We start from the raw sequence: 23,632 nt of genomic DNA, 5'->3' as shown, positions 1-23,632 counted from the left end.
CTTGTAAATGTGACCTACTTCCTACAGGGATGATCTGGAAATGGCAAATGGAAATGGAATTTTTTTCACTTTTTCAGAGCTTAAGCTTAATTTTTTTTTTTTTTTTTTTTTTTTTTCACAGCGGAGATCCAGCATTCCTCTGACGAACCAATGACTTCTCAGTAAGGTTCTCTTATATATTATTTATTTTGTCATAGGATTTCATGATAACATAGATTTAATGGATGTCTCAGTTAGCACCTGGAAACTTGATTTTGACACAAAGAATAAGCAGCCTTTTTTGTTTTGGTTTTTAATCTATTTATGTGGACAAAGAAAGCAGTTGTGTCCAACCCATCAAACTGAAAGAACTCAACCCATTTTGCTTCTAATAGCCCATTAGTGCAATCCTCACTGGCAAAACAGGTAGCACTCATTTTATTTATTGGACTTATTTACTGGGGGCATTTCAAATGTGTAGTGGCATAGTTTCTGTCGCTCATATTGCATGATCTCTCTTTCTGGAGGTGGGGTGGAGACTTATTCCATGTGTTTTGGTGGCCATACATGCATCTGTCATAGAAACCTGTCAGCACCCTGGACAGCTTCAGGAAGATAGAGAGAGGAAGTGTGTGTATGTGTGAGAGAGAGACGGACATTAGGTACTGCTGCCTCTTAATTCAAATACAATGAAGAAAACCTTGTTGCAGTAAGAAATTTAGGCCCATTTCTAGTTTCATAATGAATTGGAGGGATAGTTATCTTTAATGCATGACTAAAATAACAAGAGAGGCTGCTGAACTGAAAACTCAAGAGGTGCCTTTCAGAATCAGCAATTCCAGAGCGAATCCACACACAATCATTTTGCATAGGTGTACAAAACAGCACAGCAAAGCAGCTTGCAGACAATAACATATAAAAATGCTCTGCACATGTCCAGATCAACCATGCTACACACATTACTGACAGCAGCACTGCAGCAATGCTCTGCAGAGGCAGCCTGGTACTTGACTAAACCTCAGCCTGTTAAACCGCTGTCTTCTCTCGTGCCTCCTGGCGTCTCTGGTTATCTGTGCTGCGTTTTAATGGAGCTAAACTGACCAGTTTTTCTCATTTACATATCTATCTGTACTGAATGAGGAAGAAATAGCCTGGTGATTTAATCCTGTTATCAGCGATCAAAATGTCATTCCCAAGCTGCTTCGCTGCAGTGGTGGTACACAGTCATTAAACCTCTGTTCTGGTCCTCTCCTGGTGGTCAGCCAGACCATGTTTTAAAGCAGCCAAACATGTGTGTGTATATATATATATATATATGCTGTAGTAGCAAAATCATACAATCTGATTTCAATACAATGTGTATAATGTGGCATCAAAACAGTCTGGCACACAGAGAAAAATATCTTGTTTCTCCTCTCATTTCTGAGCTGTTAGCATCTGTCAGTTTTTTGTTTTTTATCTCTGCCTTTTGTTAATCTTCTTATCTAGTCTGCTTAGCAATTAATTTGTTCATTCAAATCCACTTTACAGCTAAATTTGATTTTACTGTGTGTAACTCTGTCTTCCATTCTATCCTCCTCTTTTTCTCTCTGTGTTCCCACCTCTCACACTAAACTTTGTCTGCCTCAATGTCACGGCAGCAAGGCAAAGACAATTAAGGTGTATAAATATGTAAATATGGTCATGGCAGCTCAGCAGGAGGAACAGCGTAATGACATTTTCTGCCCTCGTTTGGCTAATCCCCGAGACACCTTCGAATTAGAAACCTTAATGACAACCAATAACGCACAGATGGTCAAACTCTGGGGGCACACGGGCTCTTCTGATGCTGCCCAGGCTCCTTGCGGCATTGCTCTTCATGCCAACAATACACACACGCACACACAGGCACAGGGACACACAGATAAACACATGCAACCAGGCAGAGCGGCACTGACATGCAGGGAAGCAGGCACACGAGCACACATGATGCAGAACACACACAGCGCACACACACACACACACACACACACATCACCTAGCCAGATGCCACTTGTGCCCATGGGGGTGATCATGGTCGTAACTAGAAGGTCAGGTCTTGGCAGGCCAGTTAAGGCCATGCAGGGCTCTGCTTCAGTGTGTTTTCCATGTGTGTGAGTGTGTGTGTGTAGAGGTTATTGTTTGGTGTCTCAGGTAATATGTCCGGCGAGGCTATGTGGCAGATGTCGACCATCCGTCTTGCAAAGCTGACATATAGAAACACTCCCTGTGGTCACATCTCCGGAGAGATAGAGGGAAAGTGAATGTAAGGGAAGAGTGTTTGTGTAGAGTTTATGTGTGTGAAACTCAGAGAGAGAGCAAGATAGAGAGCAAGATGTTTTGGCTGGTTTCCTACAGTAATTAGTTCAACCTAGCTATTTGTTCTTCCTACCTCTATTAGATGGGAAAATGTTTCTTCTGGGAGCGAGCAAGTTTTTGCAGAGGACAAAACAGTGCAGAGGAAGTACAAAGATTTGTGGGAGTTGCCACATTCACTCAAAATGTCTAAATAAAAGTCAGTTCATAGATAATATGCAAGGCAATACTTGCTTAATAATGTGACTGTATGCCACACCAATTTGATATGCAAGTGATTTATTTTCAAGTACAGTTTCAATTTTTTTACCTAAAATAGGATTCTGGTAAATAGCGGATGTTTAAAATAAGGGTCAGTGTGATTTAAAGCAGTGGATCTCTCCTTTTTGATATTTACAAAACAAATGTTTTCATTTCAGTCTCTTACCTCCCACATACTCTGAATACATGTCACTCTCTGGTTGTACCACTACTCGACTGAGGTCCCAGTGTTGACTGGAAGTGTTACAGCAGCTTACAGTTTACAGAAGCAGAGCATCTTAAAGCTAAACATTTCCAATATGGTCAAGTATTGAGAGTACATTTACAGCTCATATATGAGCTCATATACTCCTGTAATGTTATTATACACAGCACACCACCTTACCTATTTTGTTAATAGATCTTTTTTTGCTGCTGGAATATAAGTGACATAAACAAACAAGAATAACACATTTGCCATTTGCATACACCTGCAAGGCTGTCATCATTTTTCATATAAATCCACTTTGAAATAGCCAGAACTAGCAAGCTATCACAGTCCCATAACCTGCTACAGGTGCACATATAGTGTGGGACTGTCATTACAATGATTTTTGTCTAAAAATACATTTTATGTGCAAGTTTTAATAACCAGACTTTCATGATACACATATATTTTACACATAGCCAAAAAGACAAATTCGAATCAATTCAATTAATTCCTTTTATCACCCAGCACTAACTGGAGCTCATCAAAAAGATTTCCCATTGCTTTCTATCTACTTTGGCAATTAAATTAAAAAAAAAATATATAATTTTCACTATTTGCTGATACAAAATTTAAATAATTTTAATATAGTATATTATATATATTATTATTACTCTGATTTTTTCACTGAGCTTATTTTAGGTGTATTTAGGTGTAAATGATTGAAAGAGACAAAAAAAAGAGCAAGAATGGTATATTCAGCGCTCTGATGCAATCCAACTGGGCATTTGTCTACATCTGTCTGTAGACAAATTTGTCTACATTACTACAATTACTATTTATATCAATGTCTTGCAGCAGTATATAGCAATGTTTCTAGTGGATGTACTTTGACACGGACAAAATTGCACATTGCAGTGCTGTTTCACAGGTTGCTGGGTACACTGTTCCTGCTCAATAGAATGGATTGCAAAGATTTCCATCCCTATAAAATCATTTATACCTAAATACATGTGAAAATGTGGCCCAGGTTCAAAAATAATTTATCCTTTAAGATGCCAAATTCTGAAACACTTTAATGATATAGTGCATTTAAGGTCCATGTACGTTTTGATTTTGACTCAGTTACATCTAAAGAGGCAGAAACTAGAAAATGACTCATATTTTTGTTTTTATGTTTGTTAATGAGACACAAAGATGAAAATATGAATCTCCTCGTCTTGTTTAGGTACAAGACCAAAATAAACAGAAACAGGAAAACTTTGTGAAAAATTTGTGACACCACAGTTCAACACTGTGGCTCACACACCTTGTTGGCTTGCCCACAGCCCTATAAACATATTTATGAAGAGTTCAGATATAGTGCAAAACCTGCTGGGCATTTTTTCTAAGTATAGTTTTTGATGGTATGTCATCTATTTCCATTCCACTGTTGTTAACTGTCTATTTACAGTGTCCATGGATATGAAAAATATTTGACAGTGCACAGTAACAAACTGTTTCTGCCACTGGCTGTTTTGGTTTTGTACCTATAAACCAATGACTGTATATGAAATACATTATACATAGTCTATGCTATAAACAAGACAAGGATAATTCATCTTGTTTTTTTTTTTCTGTGTCTGAGTCCTTTTTCTTTCTTTTGCCACTGTTTATTTTGGTTTTCTACCTCTAAACAAGACAAGGAAAATTCATCTTGTGTTTTCATTTTGTCATTTTTGAACAGGACTCAGAAATGAAAAACAAAAAACAAAAAAACAAACAGTTTTCTCATTGCAACCTCTTTGGATTTATTTAATTTCAAAACATACACAGACTATTTAAGAGCCACATTGGTGAAACCCCTGAACACGATCTTGATCCTGAGAAGCCGTTTTGTCAAGAGGCTAATTACAATCACATCTCTGTGGCAATCACCATCAAACACACAGGAGGCTGAGTCCTCAGGTGCCTCATTTCCCATCCTTGTGCTTTATTTTGCATTTTCAAGTTGCGGCGCGGAAAAGACTTTGCACTTTACAGGGGCTCAAGTCTATCTTAAAACTCACAGAATATTTGCCAGCTGTTGGAAGCACAGAGTGAGGGGGAGATACAGAGTCTGTGCCTCCACCACTCAGCCATTACTGCACCAGCCCTCCTCCACACACAAACTCGTACTCCATGGTGATATCATATTGTTCTGAGCAAGAACGCCTCATTACACGTGTCAGTAAACTATTAATTTATTATTACTTTACAAAACGTGAGTTTGTTTAAAAATTCATTGACCACCTCGCTAACACCATGATTTGGATCATTTCTGCTCATTACACCACCTGCCTGGGCAACAAAGCACAAGTTATGACTTCAGTAAAAAAGTGATTCCTTTCAGATACATACTGGTTGATGGCCAAACCACTGGGGATAAGCAGCACCTACTGTACAGTGCATCATAGAGATCTGTAGAGTATACAAACCACATCTAATTGGCCTGTCAGATCAAAGCTTTCTAACAAGTACTTCTTAACAAAGAAGAGGATTACCAACTGTGTATTTGCACAATAGTAAGTGGTTTTAGGGTTTAAAATGAAATAAGCACTGTATAGAGAGCATGTAGTGTACAAGTCCAACAAGCACTCCTTTTCATCTGTCTTTTTCATTTATCCTGATGAAAGTTTTTCTCCCTTAATATCTAAATCCCCTTTAAGAAGTGCAGGAATGCATACAATTATTCAGTGGAATGCATACATTTTGTTTAGCCAAAAAAAAAAGAAGAAAAAGTGGTGCTTTAATCATTAAGTCATGTGATGACTCAGGTATTTCATGAACAAGCAGTGGATAGCAATAAATGTATTAATATAGGGGTATCCATGGATGTAGCTTAAAATCCATCCATCTTCTTTTTTTCCCAGCTTATCTGTGTCTAAATTGTGGTGGCAAGCTAAACAAAATACCCCAAATGTTTTACTCCATAGCCATTTCTTCCAACTCCTCCTGGGCGATCCCAAGGCATTCTCTCCAGTGTGTTCTAGACCTGACACAGCATCACCCTGATCTGAGTGCCAAACTCCCCAACTGGTCACGATCAGTGCAAAAGGCTGGGTTCAGAGTGTTGTGAACACTGCGTGAGTGATCTAAGAAGGCGGCTGTCACTACCCAAAGCTCATGTCTGTAGGTGAGGGGTTAGAACGTACTTGTACACCAAGACCTTGTACACCTTCATTTTTGGTTCCTTCTTTACACAACAATCCAGTATAACAGCCCGGTCAAAAAATTAAAAACAATAAAATAGAAAATAAATAAAATTTAATGGCTAAATCCCTTATTTTAAAATGAAAATTTACAATGAAATTACTAAATACCAATAGCAACATTTATGAGATGGGAATCATTGCACATGTCATTTTGGATAAACTGTGTGCTCATTGCTCTGTTAGCCAGTGCACAAAGAGCTTTTTCCTGTCTCTTCAATAACTTTTCACTGTATAAAATAATATACAATCCTCACAACAAAACACCAGGAAGTACAGGGGGAAAAAAAAGTTTCAAGAGCTTTTGTGACTGACTAAGTGCTTGCATGCTGGCAAGCTGCATGCTTATCTTAGCTTTTAGCTTCTTGTGAGTGGTCACATCACCAAGCCACTAGAACATCACCTCCATATTTCACTATTTACATTTAGATTAATTAATAGCAACATTTGTGAAGACACAAAGCATTTTCAATATTCCTATCAAACCAAACAGTCAGTTGCTTTTATATATTTAATGCTCGTGTATGACTTTATTTTGACAAGTCATCAGAACTTTACTTATAACTGAGTAAGTCTTAGTAAGTCATAGCATTGTTACCTCATCTGAAAGTCATGGATAACTCAACACAAAAATCTAGGAGATTAAACATCCAGATGACCTCACACTAATACAGTCAAGTGTCACAATAAGAAATGTCACTATGATTAGCTAATTTGGAGTGATTTACTTTTTTTTGTTGTTGTCCTAAACTACAGTTTAAACCACAGTGTCAGAGATTTGCATATTATCAACAGATCTCTGAACACTTAGTCCCCCACGAGGGAGTCGGTTGAGGAGTCTTTTGTCCTCCTGAGCGTGATTGTAAATTCAGGTGCAGAATACATTTAGAGAAAATGAATATAGCATTGGCAATTTTCTGCAGGTGTAAAATGGCATTTAAAAATTCTGCTGCCCCCCTCCTCTCTGCTCGTCTTCATCGGAGTCTGGTTCTGCTGCGATGAAACTAGGAGCAACTGGGAGTCACGCGTGTTGATGCATAAATAGGATGATGGGAGGTCTCTCGTGGTGATTCACACTGCTGTACAGAGGAGCTGAAGGTCTAATTTTAGCTATGAAATGGGACTTGTGCACATGAGAACAAGTCAGCCCTGGCAGATGTCTTGGAGGGTTTGTAGCCTTGTTGTCTTTTATAATGTTTCTCTGGTTGTGCAGTGTGTGGTCAGAGCATGAACTGATTTCTCCGTGAAGACTCCAACACAGAAGACCAAGCCTCCTCCAGTATTCACTATGATTGTATGTCTATGTCATCTTCATTAATCATCTGAACAGCTTTGTTTGCCATGTTTAGGGCATTTTTGCACAGTTTTGTCTCCTTAATGATCAAATCTTTGCATGTGAGCAATTCTCCTTTCAAGTGCAGAGTTAGTTTTCTCCAAGTGACCTTTTCTTGTCTCAGCCAGATGTTCTCTGCAAAGAGTAAAGGGCATTTTCTGGTGCTAAAGCTCTAGTGGATACATTTTTCTTGTCCTTTTGTGGTGTGAGTCAGATCATTATCAGTTATATTAAACTATATCACATACACTGTCATGCAGACATGGCTTTCATAAACAAAATGAAGATTATAGATTCCAACTGAGGGGTCAACAAAACCGGTAGATAATTACGTCACTGCAATTATTATTATTATTATTATTATTAGTAGTAGTAGTAGTGTGTATATATATATATATATATGTATATAATTTATTTATTTATTTTTTTTTTCCAGAATATCTTCTACTTTATCAGATAGACACAGTCAACAGTGACAGGAAATGGAGAGGGGCCTTGGCTGGATTCAACTCTGGATGGCTGCTGTGTGCTCCACCAGGTGAGCTACCAAGACACTCCAATCATTGGTTACTTTTACACATCCATAATCAAAGCCAGTTTCAGCAAATCACAGTGATGGTAGGGCTTACTCAACTTGTTTTAAGAATTTTCTGCAAATTCACTCATCTGCCTGAACTACTCCAACTACTACATGTTTTAGGTTAAAACATGATTATTCTGGTCACATAAAAAACCTGATACCCACTTGATATGGCCATGTCACATTCCATCCATCCATTCCAGACAACTGACCACCATCCAGTGTGTCAACCTGATATTTTGGGTGTTTCTTGGCCTTTAATTGACAGTAGACAGTTGATAAGTGAAAGGAAACAAAGAAGGAGAGAGAAAGGAGAATAATATGCCACAAAGATCCCCAGGCAGAATCAAACTGGGGACATTGCCATCATAGCATATGGCATCACTTAACCACCGGGCCACCAAGGTGCCCCATATGTAATGGAAAAAGAGACTGATACTTTCATTTGTTACTTTGCCTTTAACAAATAATGAAAATTTAAAAATCACTAAGATAACTGAACACTCACTGAAGACACTGGTGTAGGCAGCTGAATTTTCATGGACTTGATGCTCACAGTGGTCTGACTCAGTGTTTCCTGGTGTAGCCCAAGAATTTGATGGAGTTTGGTAATAGTTTTACATGTAAATTTCTGTACTAAAATACAGAACAATGTGACATATTACATAGGATTTCATGAACATGTTTTTTGGTTTTCCCATCCTATATTTCACAGTCGTTATTAGATATATTTGTAACCACCCAAAAACCTATCTAACCTGAATAAAGCATATTCAAGAACACAGCTCGCAGCTCATAAGCTAGAATGAAAGCAATATTGCCAAATTATATTATAATTAATGTATATTTTTATTCATATTTATGTAGCCACAACAGCAAAAATAAAGCAATTATTCAGCTCAGCCAATGAGGGCAAATGGGCTATGGCTGAGGGAACTTTAGCCTGGCCTTGTGGATGTACTTGAAATAATGAATAGCTGTTTATAATCTAATTCATCCATCCATTATCTGCTCCTAACACTAATTTCCAGTGAGGGGGAGTACAGCCACATAGTAAGTAAACATCTAAGAATTTGTAGCCAGATTAATCATGCGCTGCAAATGTAATCAGGATTCTTAGGGGAAAAAGGTGCAATGGATCTGACAGAGACACATTGAATCACACTGTGTGTGAACCAAAAGTTAAAAAAGAAAATATATATTTTCAGTGTTGTTTTTGTCTTGTAGAGTTAAAAGATTGGTCTGATTAAAAAAAACAAAAAAACAAACTTGAAGACTTTCTCCTTTGAAAAATCAAGACCAGTTACTTTAAAACAAGTCTAATAATGTAATGCAACTGGTGCTTGACAAGATTTTTCATCTTGTATAGTAATACGGAACTGAACTATAATAAAATGTAATAACTCTCTCCCTTTTGGCAGTGTACATGCAGGACAGATACAATAAGTTAGAGAGCAGTCAGTTTACTGTAAATTGTTTCATCCTATGATACACAAGTCCAGGCTTGGCATGGCTATCTAAAATATACTTCAGAATGATAAAGTGTCATCTGCCAGGTACCAGTAGATCACTTTTCAAGCCCGTCTTTACTGTAGACTCATTCAATGCAAAGTGATGCTATTATAAAAGAAGGACTCATGGTGAGAGAGAGGCTTCAGGATCGACAGCAGCAGTGTTGCTGAGGTTGCAAGTGCTTTTCTGCATGAATACTTCAAGTGTCTCATTGTGAAGAAAAGCTCTCCAAATATTTCCCTAGCCAGGGGTTTACACAGTATCTGTTTCTTATGGTAATTCCTCCAGTCAACCAGTCCCCGGTTACCATGGCAATCACTCACTCTGCAGGCATTGGTTGGTAGGGGAACTTGAGACTTGACATTGATCATCTGACATTGCATATGACTTACAGTCCATGTGGACTAAGAAGAGACTAAATGGTTCTAATGGGATAAAGCAATAATTAAGCAATTTGGTAAAATTGCAAATGACATATTGGAGTGAGGTAGATTATTAACCCCTTTTGTTCTTTAGTTGTTGTTGTTGTTATATGTTGTTATTTGTTTTATTTATTTATTTTTTTTTAGATTACAACAACTTGCCTTTCCTCGTTAGTGCTATTGGTCAGTGATATCCATTTAGTCAAACACAAAGAACCTCTCTATTTATCAGATCCAGGCCTGTTTCTCATGTAAAACCAGCTCCACTGATTCAGTGCTTTTACAAAACTGCAGAGCACAGCAATAACTTATTTATCTGCAGTGTCACATTCAAACCTAATTTTGAAAGATATGCTGACTAAAGGCTAATTCCTACATCACAAAGCTCTGGTTCACTGTCAAGAAAAAAAGCAGGGAGTTTTATTTTGGTCCTTTTCTCTTGGTCTACAGATTTTTTGTGAATATAACAGCTGACTCTGCTTTTAAGTAAAAGGAGTGGATATAAATGAAGGAGCACTAATGAGGCAAGGGGCAGTGATGTGGACGTCAATCAACCTGGTCAGCTCTTCACCATCCAGGACTGCCCTTGAGGCCCCCATCATAACAAAATTGTGGTGCCAAACATTTTCTTATGTAGGGTATCAATTCACAAACTATTTTTACAAAGATGTTTTCCTTAAAAAAAACCCACACAAACAAAAAAAAAAAAAAAGCATCCAGCATTGAATCTTATTGAAAATGTCTTTAAATGACATCTCTCCTCCTGCAGTAGTGCCCTGCTCTGAGCAGTGATTGGTCAGATGTTGATTGTCAATCATTGCAGCAATGTGTGTGATATCGTAGATGACAGATCTGAGACTTCCTTTGTCTCCTCTCTGCTCCTTTCCAACTCACTCAAATGATTTGACTTGGTGCGTGCGGGTATTGTGAGTGTTGGCTTGAGGACTTTGCTGTTGACACTTTGGCGTCCATAACTGTGAGCATAAAATGAAGCCTCCATCGCATCATGAAGCCCTACGCACAGTGTGTGTTCTGTGTTTATGCAGGGATGGCCTTGTCATTGTCCTTTCTTCCCGAAGGGCAAGAGGCAGCACATTATCATGAGAAAGTGGTCTCAGACTTTTGGACCACACTTGCAGTGTCCTCATTCCATCAAGTATCCCAGGAAACCATGTCGGGTTAGTGAGCATGAACAACACCAGACCCTGTGACCTGGTTCACCTAAATGGGAATGCAGCCAGTATTAATGTTATCACCTCCACCTGTGCTTGTTCTGCATTAAGACAGAAATATCTGCTGTGAAATGGGTCCATGCCATTTTATTTACCCATGCATTCTAAACCAAACAGCATGCAAGTCATATATGCTAACTGCACCAACTGAGGATCTAAAATCCCAAACTTTATGTTGGCACTCTTCGCTGTTCACAGTTGAAATTTAACAGTAGAACTGTGGAAGAAAGACAAGTAAAACAGTAAAGAAAAAAAAAATAGTTTACATTCAGAAAAACAAACCAAACAAAAAAAGACAGACACATGTACTTCTACTTCTAAGATGTGGATTCTGACAATCCTAGATTGTCACCAAGTTAAATTCCCTCATTATTTTTTATTTATTTATCTATTTTAATCTTGTGCATTGTAAAAGGTACAAGACAAGTGTTTTAAAGGTTTCCACACTAGTTCCAAGTGAACGTGGCAGCCAGTTGCACAGTCAAAAACAGGACAAAGTAACACGTGTGATTTCCTGAAGATGTAATGGTTGCAGTTATCCAGCTACAAACGGCAGCTCACCAAATTCTCGCCACAGACTAACTAAAATACCTGACAATAAACCATGCTCTATCTTATAGTCCATTTTTAGCTAAGAGAAGAACTTTGCAGTGTATAACAGCAAGCCTTTCTAATAACAGTTTCTGCATATATACAGTCCCTGACAAAAGTCTTGTCACTTATCCAAGTTGTAGGAACAACAAATAATAACTTGACTTGTAGTTGATCAGTTGGAATCAGAAATGGCTTATATGAAAGGCAAAGGCCTCCAGATTATGCTTATAATACCAAAATAAAGTCTTGTATCATTCATTGAGCTTTATCATTTAATTAGAACAGAAAGGTCAGATTTTGCTTGGACAAAAGTCTTGTTGCATACAAAAATAATGTACGGTAGAAATTATACTTTATTTTGAATACACAAACATACTACAATAACATCAGAACATAAAGTCATGGTGCCTCGTGAAGAATTTGCCCACTCTTGTGGTTTTGAATGTAATGGGCAGCAAGATACTTGATACTTCAGGCTGTTGATGTTGCCATCCACTCTGCAGATCTCTCACACACCCCCATACTGGATGTAACCCCAAACCATGAATTTTCCTCCACCAAACTTGACTGCAGAATTTGTGGCGATTGGGATGCAGTTCAATGACGAGTCATCAGAAAAATCAACCTTCTGCCACTTTTCCACTGTTTCTGCAAGCTGTGGGCCGTGGGAAATGCAACATGATTTTTTGTTGTCTTCTGGTGGTTTGTGAGCACTAATTTGGCCACGGAGACCACTGCGTGAGAGAATTCGACAAACTGTTCTTGTAGATACAGGGGTTTCTGGTGACCAGTGCTCATGTAGCTCTGCCTGCAGTTGAAAAAGGGCTGGCCTTGGACTGTCCAAGTAACAAGCGTTCCTCTCAAACAGTTGTCTTACGGGGTCTACCTGACTTTTTCTTATCCTCTCCACTTGACGTTTGGATACATTGAAGACGTCTGCCACCTCAGCAGCAGACTTGGTCTTCAGGCTCTTGATGATCAGCACTTTGGTCTGTGAATAGTCTTGGAATGTGTTAATTACAGTATTTGTCACAGGCAAAGCTCTAATATGTGATTGGTTGAATCATTTAAAGACACAACAAGACTTTTGTCCTTGGAAAAACAGATGTTATTGGCTTTACTAAGCTGTGAGCTGTGTTTCATTTTGCAGCCAGTTATTAATGTGAAAGCCTTCGACATTAAAATGAACCATTTATTGTAACGATTGATTAGAAATAAAGTTATATGCCATGTTAAGTTACTATGTCCTTATGCAACAAGACTTCTGTCAATGAATGTACATTAGGTCAGTGGTGGTCAATAAGCACAGATGATTGCAGAGGATTATAAATAGAAGTAAGCCTGCAGTATATTGTTTTAAATCCATTGGTAAGCTTTGGCTTCAGATTTTGTGGGGGGAAAAGTGCTGGTGATTTTGTGTGTGTGTGTGTGTGTGTGCATGTGTGTGTTGTTTTTGTTTTGTTTTCATTTCTTATTTTAATTAACACAAAATTTAGCATCACAACAGGACATTGTGTGCACCATGGCTGTGCAGTGGAAGGAGCCCACTGCTTTGATCCAATCACAGCATCCACCACAAATAACACAACACAACAACACAAATAACAACACAAATAAACATAGATATACACATATATGCACAGAATCATGTTACCAACAATTTCAGGCTGTTACAATCCTCCAGCAGTGGGTTAAAAGGCTCTGCAGAATCTGCACTGGTTTGTCTGAAGTGGCTCGTTTATATCATACACCGAGCATTTGAAGAGGCTGTGTAACTATAACTGCTGTGGGATGATTTGAACCAGTTGTCGAAGCTCCTAACAGCGTGATGACAAAGGCCTTTTCTAGGCTGTAATCAACTTTGCAGCCCACGCAGAGGCTGAGGGGCGAGTGAGCTGAAAAGATGAATCTGTTTGCTCCTGATCACAGAACAAGCCATACAGTGGGCCAAAGCCTTGCTAGTTTGGCAGTGGGAAGAGTCTCAAGATTAAACAGTGAGATCTTTCTCTTGATCAGACCCTCGGTCTGCCCTCCCCACCATCCCTGCACCTGCTAGTCACAGCCCCTGATGTATGTGCTCTCTTCTTCCCCTCCTTCTCTTTCTCTGTATCTCAACTTTCACTGACTGTCTTTCTTCTGCTCCCCTCCTCCTCCTCCACCCCTTTCACTGCTTTTGATTATCGGCAGCGACCCAGAACTCATGCGAGCAAATCTATCGGAATTTCATCTCTGCTTCGCTTGCAATCACTTTTCACATGTGCACACTGTCTCACAATCTCTTTGCACATGCATTCATTCTCTGGTCTCTGTCTCTCTCTCTCTCTTTCTGCACACACACACACACATACATTCACAGAAACCTATTTTGTCATTCTCTCTTTAAATCTCCCCCCATACCCTTTAATCATAAAATACTGGGACTCTGCATAATCCAGACTAGACTCAAACTGCTGTTTATCACTGTATAATACATGGAGGAGACACTTTTCCAATTCCACAGCAAGAGTTGACATTACAGTCATTCTCACTGAATCACTGAAGTTTCAGGTGAGTTGTTAAATGCAGTCTCAAGACTAGATGAGTGCTAAATGCCTCTAAAACTAATTGCAGAGAGAGAAAATGGTATTTTAAGGTTCCCTTAGGGGATTCTCTGCAGCTTGCAATCTGAAAGAGAGATCAGAGGTTCCTGTAAGGTGCAGAACAGTGCAGGTTGACATTCAAGGACACTGCGGAGGGGTAGATGCTCGGCAACATCAGGGTTTTAACCTGAGCCTTTTAATTGAAGGACATATTGTTCAAAAGCAAAGCCACCTTACTGCCTGCTATAAATAAATAAATTTAAGGCTGGCATTATTCTGTTCTGACTGTCAACAAATTCCATGAAAGGAACAAAACCAATGATGCATTACTCCTCTCTGTGCTTTCTGACTTTCCTACCCATTCTGTGGCACAAAGTGTGACCCTGGCAGATCTGGTAAAATAATCAAATGAACAAACAAACAAAACCAACAATGTGGTTAGGTTGTGAGGGTTTGGTAATTAAAACCCTTGGTTAATTGGTTAGGGAAAGTTAGGGAACATGAACACGGGCCATGAGTTACAGGATCATTCAGATTGGTCTGTAGTGTTCTGCTGGTCTTAATTTAGGACTGGACTTAAGCCTTTAAAGTTATCCCCTCTACCCTCAGACTAACTCAGAACTAATACTTCGTGTTTCCATGGTGCCAAGCAGTGATACCTGCCGACCAGTGGCACTAAATCACAAAAGAGGAAAACGTGGTTTGCGAAAATTTTTAAGGAAAGGGAAATTGTTTTTAGAGAGCACAATAACCTGTTGGGAACCTGCAGCACTGAGGAGGATGTCAATTGTTTTCATTTGTCGGAGGAAACTATCCTGAGCTCAACTGACCGCTTAGCAGAAGCACTGAGCCGTGCCACATTAAGAGACAAAAGCTTTAGGGGCTTTGGGATTGATATCACCTGAAATAATGCCAGCCAAAATCAAACTCTAAATAATGTCCCATGGATTTGCAAAGCTGCAACTCTTACACCTCTTTTTTTCTCTTTATTAAAGAGCAGTGTACAGAACATTCAGGCAGCAGAGCTAATCATTGCTTTTGCTGTTAAAAATGACAAATGGCTGTGATGGAAGGTCATATCAGCTATCACTAATTAATTTCTTGAGTGGCTTTATCGCAGGCTTAAATTAAATGCGTCTGTTGTTGGGTTCATGTGTTCTCTGCAGCCAGTGCCTGTCCTCAGCCTGTGCCCTCATCTGTGAGGGAATAACCTCCGCTCTGTAACACTGCTGTGCAATCAGTACGCACTAAGTGCTTCTTTATTTCCAACAACTCCAACAGAGTGATCCATCTTCTTTTTAGCTGATCACATCATGTCAGTTTTCAGGAGTCTCATACTCCAAATAAACATTCATTCACATCAGATAATTATTTCATTTAATATTACAATAATTTAAGCTTATCAACTTATTGGTTTTGAACCAGGGCCCATGGTTGAATCAAGTAGCTTTTGAAAAATAAGATATAATTTAGTAGTTTACAGCTTTTATTTCAGTATGTTAGATATGTATTCAAAACAGTATTAGATAAATATAAGTATTGGGTCCAACTCAATATCAGCAGATATCCAATATAACCAGGCCCAAAAAAAACTGCAAATTAGTCCTGTTTAAGATATTCAAGAACAAGATAGCTTTGTGCAGTGGATAAAGTTAGACATCTATCTGAAGTGTGAGTGCTAGTTAGATCTAAATCATAGTCAGAGTGTATCTTTGTCAAACCAGCCCCAAGTCTCTTGTCAGACTAGCCCAAAGTCAGACGTGCTACATGCTCATCCACCACCCCTACCATTACAATATTACTCATCACCTTGCCACATAAAGGCCGTAGTCTTTTCTGCATTTGTCACCTTAAGTCTTGGCTACTTCACTCACTCCTAGTCATAGCCCCTGCGGTCTACCTCCAGACCTGAATCTGATGTTCACCTTGTGCACTACACTAACTCCCTTGTTGCAGTCCAGTTCAGGACAGGGTAGTGAACAGAATTCGTCCTTCCTACTTCCAAACTTTTCAGCAAATGTTTCTAAAACAACTGAAAATGATACCTTGCTCACTTAAAAATGATCTACAACATATTTACAAATATTTGCAATATACAAAAACTCTATAATATTAAACTATAGAATAACTCATATAAAAGTATTATTGTAACAAAAACAGCAATAACTGAAAACTAAGCAATAATGACACTAAATCTAACCAGCCAAGGTCAGCCCCGCTCTTCAGCTGGTACAGTCCAATAAATCTAAGTGAAAGCATAAGTCTGGTGGTACATCCTGTCGTGTGCACTCGATGAAAGCACCCCTCACTGACAGGAAATTAACCTCTGAGAGAGATTTAAAAACAAACACCAAAACAAATACTCAAATGACATTACAAAGGGGTCAACCATATCCTGCAGATTTTAATCACAAGCAGTCACTGAAGCATTATTTAACAGAAAATAGGTGTGCACAGTGAGGGGGATGTCTCATAGCTCCTTCACAGGGACTATTTTCAGTTGCGGATTAATATGTATTTGGTGCTTTAGTGAGTATTTACAGTGGCAGGAAGGTTTAGTCAAACTAAGCTACAGTGTGGGTGTAAGAGAAATCAAGCTTTGAATGCAGGTGCCATAACCTACTTACTAGGATTATATCATTGTTGGTTTTGGTCTTTTCATGGAATTTGTTGACATGGAGAAAAAATATACAATATCCCCAGCCACATCCTTTCATTCTGCAGATAAACAACATTTCATTTGACTCTGACACTGAGTCTCAAAATCTTCCAAATGATCATTTAAAAGTTTCTCTGGGGCCTCAAGGCAATGTACCAGAAAAAGTTTCACTCTGTCCTTATCTTTGCTGTCACTTATTTCCTCCGGACCGTCCAACAGCAGAGAGGCCTGAAAGTAGCAAAAAGGGCAAACACACCCAGAAGCAAAATCTTTGAAAAACATTCCATCTAATTTGAATGCTGATGAATTTACTTTCACCAGTGTCTAGAGGAACCACCAGTTCACCATCAATAATGAATGTACGATAATCTGGGCCATGTTTATTCCACTGATTCTCTTCAATCACTGTCAACTTGTTAATATTTCACTGTGGGAGGCCGAGGTCAATCCACCCTGCTTTTTTAAAAATTTATTTATTTATTTATTTTTTTAGCGCCGATCCCAAACATTGCCCTATTTTGCACTTTAAAACAGTTTCTGATGGATCAGAAAGAGAGAGGAATGGTGGTTAATAGGAGACCACAGAGCTGCTGAAATATTAAATGGATGGACAGTAGTGACACAGAAAACACAATCTTCTTTTCTTCGGCTTTGCATCCAAATCTAAATGGCAATTGTCTGGTCAACAAAACAGTCAAGGGATTTACAGTCTGAAAGCCCTCTGCAAATTTTTGTCTCAGTGCAATTTCAATGTTGCTTTGTTTATTTGTTGACTATTTTATTGTTGAAGAATTCTTGTCATTGTAAAATAAATAAATGCAAAATTCACTGTAAGAAAGTCATAAAAGTCAAGTCGGAAAAGGTGTTGCTGTAGTGATGAAACCACAAAAAAATATCACTTGACTCTGCAGTTTCCATAAGCCAAGAGATATAGAAATGTGCCAGTGGAGGCAAAGGAACAAGAAGACTGCTTCCAAGCAAAAATGTAGGTTTTAAAATGTTGGTTTCAATTTCTTTCAAAAATTCACTCTGCAGATGACAAAGACATGCATTCAGTGTTTAGACTAAGAATGGCTTAACCAAAATATAGGTATGTAAATTAGTTGATTAGGCCAAGGTATTCTTTAGGTAAAATGCATTAAACATTAATGGTTACAACACTAACTTAAAATATGCCTCGTCCCTACATTTTATTGTTGAGTTCATTGCAAAATAGCATTTAAGAAATTGTTGTATAAAGAAAAACTCAAAGTCATTATCAGCATTTACAACTTGAAAGCTGACAGAAAAAAGTAAGTAGAAGTTACTATCTCTTCCATGTTTAACATGAACATTGCATGATTTCAGTTGTGGGTGTTATTGCTTGACATATAAATGTTCAAATCAAGCAGAATATAAGTTATGACAGAGACAGGGAGAGCCAGGCTATGCCTAATGGAGAGAAAACAAAGCATATTGTGCACCTCATCTACATAGCCAATATACTATGTAGTTCAGATCAATCAATGTATTTTCATGTATGATTCTCTTCAATGACATTTATTTAATTCTGAAAATATGAAGATATTATGTACAAGACTCATCTAATGTACATAGGTACCTTTTAAACTGTTACAAACAGTGCTAAATGCAGAATGTAATATGGAACTAATTTCATATTTATTATATACTTTATCTTTATGTGACCATTATTTAAATAGGATGGTCTCATGACATATACACAGCAAAATCAAAAGTGTTAGATTTTCAGTGTTAGAGTTAAAAGTAAAAATATAGAATCATTTCAACTCTTGTTAAAGTCTAATTCAACTACTAATTCAACTACAAGATACTTAATCCTCAGACAGTGTCAGTGTTGATACAGAGAGTTAAATGACATTTATTTTTGACTGGACGTGACCAGGAGCACTGATGTGTGTACATCTAATCTTAAATTATCTACCCAGTACCTTTTATTTTAGCTGGTGGTTTATGCTAAATATCTCCTCCTGCTTATGTAGCGTTAGCTAATCAACTCGCCATGTACTGCCTATACAGTCTATGGTACTGCCTAGTTAATTGAAAAGAATATAGTGTATACATTTATGTTTTCTCGTGCATGAATATGGCAGGACAGTAATGTTCCAAGAACCAACACAGACATTGTACACTGAGAGAGAAGAGAAATGAATAAGGCAATTGACAGAATTAACTACATGTAAAACTGTATTTTATGTCAGGCCTTAACGTTTCCTCTATATCTTATTACACTGTGTGAGGTGACCACATATAATTAACATAGACTTGCCCAACCTCAAGCTGAGCATCATTCTAATCAGCCAGAATTATGTATTTGTATGTGTGTGTGTGTGTGTGTGTGTGTTTACCTCTGTGTGCAGGGCTTTTAAAGCCATTTATCAGAACACAATTATTAGTGGGTTTGACCTTTGACATAGATTAGCAGAAGTATGTAGGAGAACATATGGCTTTTTATCATGTAATTTAATCAGGAAAGACCGAGACTTAACTCAAATACAGTTGTTGAATTTGAATTATTCATCCATCCATTATCTATACTGCTTAGCCTTGAGGATCGTGAAGGGGCTGGAGCCAATCCCAGCTGACACTGGGTGAGAGGCGGGGCACACCCTGGAGAGGTCGCCATTCTATTGCAGGGCTGACATATAGACAAACAACCATTTACACTCACATTCACACCTACAAGCAATGTAGAGTCAGCAATTAACCTAACCTGCGTGTCTTTAGGTTGTGTGGAGACGCCGGAGAGAACCCACGCAGGCACTGGGAGAGCATACAAAAGCCGCACCAGGGTTTGAACCAGAACCTTCTTACTGTGAGGTGATAGAGCTTACCACTGCACCACCACACTGCCCAAATTTGCCTTAGCTTAATGAAATTATTGTGTTAAATTCAGTGAATGTGAGATTAAAATATTTCAAATGACTATTTTGTCATGAAATCAGTTTAATTTTTTATGTTTCATATCCATATTTCTAACTAACCACAACATCAGCTTTGTTTTGCATTCATAAATTTCACTCTAATGGTTCAGTTTCAAATTGTCTGCATTTGTGTTCCAGAAGGTTATTTAACCGAGGTGAGGTATGACATTTTTGTGCTGTTATTCAGGCGGTCTGCTCAATCAGTGATCACTGTGGTGGTGTGTGTCATCAGGTGCTCTAATGAGTGGGTGACAGGTTGTGGAAGGAAGAGTGGAGCTGTTGGTCTGTAAATGTTATTGTGTTAGCTCGTGTGTGCATATTATCTGCACACAGATAAATTGTGATTGTCAACAGAACTACCTCAAATTCATGTCTTGTTCATAGTGTACTCTTTGAAAGCTTTGCCTTTAGTCTAGGTCAACCTAGGTGTATCTCTCTAGAGTAGATAAACTCCAGTCTCCAGTCCTTGCCTACAGGTCTTTCTCTGACATCAACTTTAAAGTTACCCTGTTCCAAACATATGGTGGCCAAAACACATGCAAACAGACAAAACACAAGCAGATAGACGAACATCCTGCAAATACGCACGTGTCCAAACATAGATGTGTGCTGCAGTTAGTACAGAGAACAACAGAAGTATTTCCAGTGTGTGTAGGTATTTACAGCATGTATGCTGTCACACTGATTAAGGTGTTTTCCTAATTTGCTTGTGATGACTATTCATGTTTTCTTAACATCATCTTTATACCAATGGTTTTGGCTCTACAGACACTGACAGTTTTCAAATTCAACTTGTGCATCTACACCATCAATTAGACAGTTGAGCATGCACTCAGTGGAGTGTTCACCCAGTCACAGAGGTCAGGCAAACTAATAAAGATGCTCAGTGCTGTTAGATGAAATGCTAATTTATCGAGGGGGCAAATGTACAATTAAATTACAAATGATGCTGCTTTTGGTGATGGGACCTCCAGGGCACTCTGGGTGCATGTCCTGTTGGTAATCTATGCTTCGCCATTACAGAGCCATTTGGACAGTTTATCAATCAATTACTGTAAAGGGGTCAACGGCGTTAAAACACTCAGCAGCCACACAGTGAGTGTTCAGTGTTCTATCTACAAAATCCTGTGATTGATGGTATGCGAGAAACAAGAGGCGTTTGTTTCTAACACTGTGAGAGCCCGCCGGTGTATCACACCCCCCTCACTCTCACTCTGCTGCTCTCTCATCCGCCGGGCTGAGGGACCGAAGCAGCCTCAGAGAGAAACAGCGAGGAGGGGAGAGGAAGCGGAGCGACAGAGATGGCGAGCATCAACATGGGGCCGATACCGCTGCTGCTGGGGCTCGCGTGGGTCCTTTTGGCCGTCCTAACGGTTAATGTCCGATGTCTAAACGGCGACGAGGACCAGAGCCAGGACACCGAATGCAAGATGAAGAGCGTCACCGTGTCTGCGCTGCCGTTTTTGAGGGAAAACGACCTGAGCATCATGCACAGTCCGTCGGCCTCCGAGCCCAAACTGCTGTTCTCCGTTAGAAACGATTTTCCCGGAGACGTCGTGGTGGTGGACGACCTGGAAAACACCGAGCTCCCCTTTTTCGTCTTAGGTGAGTTTTTGAAACGGACAATCTGCACGGTTCATTAGCCGCTAACTAAGCAGATTAAGCCTCACTTTTATTAATACACCGGAGCATCTGTCTATTAGCTTAGGCCTGGCTTTATACCATGTTTTCATTGTTTTGAAAAACACTATAGCCCATGTAACAACCGGAGTATATACCTAACGCAAACAGCTGCCTTTATATATCATAATCTGTTAGTCGACTGTTAAATAATTAGCTTAGCCCCTGATACTGACAGCAGTGTGGCAAGCAACACTTAATACTTATTGCAGTAATAGGCCGCATAGCATCCTAATGCTAACAAAACTAGTGTTAGTGTTTGCCACACAGTTACAGCGAGCAATAAATACAGTTGTAAGAGGAGCAATATTGTCATGCCTTGTATGTTGCTCAGTGTATTCTCCTTAGCTCACACACGTGGTTCGTGAAACTACATGTGTAGAAAACTACTTGCTAGTTAACAGACTAGCAGCTATGCAGCCAAACTCTTCCCAGTTAAGTAGAACTTTTTATGCTCACGTCTTTGTGTTGTTCTATTCAGTGTGTGTCGTATGTGCTTTATACTGTATATGAATAAAGCGCGACAGCTCGCGCTCTCGTTTTAGTTTTTAAGCTTTATTAAACCAGCTTTATACTTTATATAGGTATCCCAAAATTCAGTAGACCTAAAGCGTGTCTATGTTTGAATAAGTGTGTTTGGCAAAAAGACACAAAGTTTGCATTGGTGGAAGTTTGCTGGCCGCTGTCCATGGTGCTGAATCTCCTCTGCAGCCCGTCCAGGATAAGCTGGAGTTGCTGCTGCTGCTGTGAGGAGCAGCCTCTGTTATTGTCTGCACTGAGACACATTAAGGGGCTCTGGGAAGTTTACAGTGCCTCATTAATGTACCTAGTTTAGTCAGCTCCATGTCTTTGGGTGTCAGTGTTTGTGTGAGAATTTAGAGTTGTTACTGGTGTCTCTGGGTTTGTGTTATAATGACCTATGTGAGGAATCAACAAGAATGCAGTTACAACGTAGGTGTGGTTGTTGGATCTGTTGAGCTGTGTCATCTGTCCATGTGTGTCTCTAAAACAGTTTTCTTACTTTTTGATGTATCACATGTTCATATGCAGTGTGCACTGAGTGGCTGGATTAATAGGCTTCAGTTTGAAAGTTGTCAGATACTTTGTACTAAAAGGTAAACAATCATACATGAGGGCTTAACTAACTTAAACAACTTAACAAAGTAAATGTCAGCATTATTTCAGGGGAATCTGTTGCTTCTAAACAGTAGCAGACTTTTTCATAAATGAACTGTTCAAACTGTTGGTGATCCGTACAGGGTGTACCCCCCTCTCACTCAGTGTCAGCTGGGATAGGCTCCAGCCCTCCTGTGACCCTTTAACAGATAACCGGTATAGGTAATGAATGGATGGATAGCTTTGTTAAATTTACATGGAAAGGGGAAGGTGACATGCAAAGGTCTCTGTCTTGACCCAAAGTGATTACAGGTCCATGAGTTCATGTTGAAGAGTTAGATAAAGCCTTGATTACGGAATACTAAAAATACATTCACCTTTTCCACTGTTTTATCTTTTATTTATTAATTTATTTTTTTCACTCCCCAACTGAACTGTGTTTGAATAGACTGCAAATCATCTTCTTTGTTTCACATTGAAAATGGAAACTAGATACTTTATATTATTATCATCATCATCATCATTATTATTAGTGTTATTTTGCTCATTCTGTTTTTTTTTTTTAAATTTCTCTTAAAGACCCTTCATACTACAACTACATTCTTCATTTGATAAATGAAATAAATGACAAATTGAATCTTACACAGATGAATGTTTTTTTTTTTTTCCAATTTATTTTACATGGCTAAAAGCTACCAGTTCTTAGCTTCAATTTGACATATACGTTGGAAGGGTTTGAAAGAAATCCAGCTGCCACACAAGGCTTTTATCTTCTCCTATTGAAAGAGTTTCCCTGACTGACAGCCGGGACTAGTCAGCTGACAGCTCACTGCCTGCTGTGTGCTACAGAATACTACAAAATACCACAGAATACCACAGAATACTACTGAATTGCGATCACTTTCCTATAATGTGTAATAAATGAAATGACTGGTTAGTGAAATCAGAGTCCTATGTTGCAAACAGATTGGGCATTTTTATTTTATGGTGAT

The 23,632-nt window shown here is 38.8% G+C and overlaps 1 protein-coding gene and 1 long non-coding RNA gene across 6 annotated transcripts in view; both read left to right on the top strand.

Moving 5' to 3' along the window:
* Nucleotides 1–118: 118 nt before the first annotated feature.
* Nucleotides 119–19,897, top strand: LOC108896661 (uncharacterized). Its single transcript, XR_001963146.2, has 3 exons — nt 119–161; nt 7,761–7,862; nt 19,648–19,897. It is a non-coding gene; the product is annotated as an uncharacterized LOC108896661 (long non-coding RNA).
* Nucleotides 19,898–20,993: 1,096 nt separating this feature from the next.
* Nucleotides 20,994–23,632, top strand: part of astn1 (astrotactin 1) — a 342,836-nt gene continuing 340,197 nt past the window's right edge. For 3 of the 5 annotated variants that reach the window (XM_018695889.2, XM_018695888.2, XM_018695887.2), the window contains exon 1: nt 20,994–21,449. In XM_018695889.2, coding sequence (XP_018551405.1) covers nt 21,146–21,449 — 304 coding nt within the window. In that variant the 5' untranslated portion in view covers nt 20,994–21,145. The remainder of the gene's footprint in view (nt 21,450–23,632) is intronic. The other 2 variants (XM_018695894.2, XM_018695891.2) reach the window with 1 other exon arrangement.

The sequence above is a fragment of the Lates calcarifer genome, linkage group LG4 (genome assembly GCF_001640805.2).
Source record: "Lates calcarifer isolate ASB-BC8 linkage group LG4, TLL_Latcal_v3, whole genome shotgun sequence".
NCBI classification, from domain to species: domain Eukaryota; kingdom Metazoa; phylum Chordata; class Actinopteri; family Centropomidae; genus Lates; species Lates calcarifer.
This window is presented reverse-complemented; position numbering and strand designations above follow the sequence as displayed.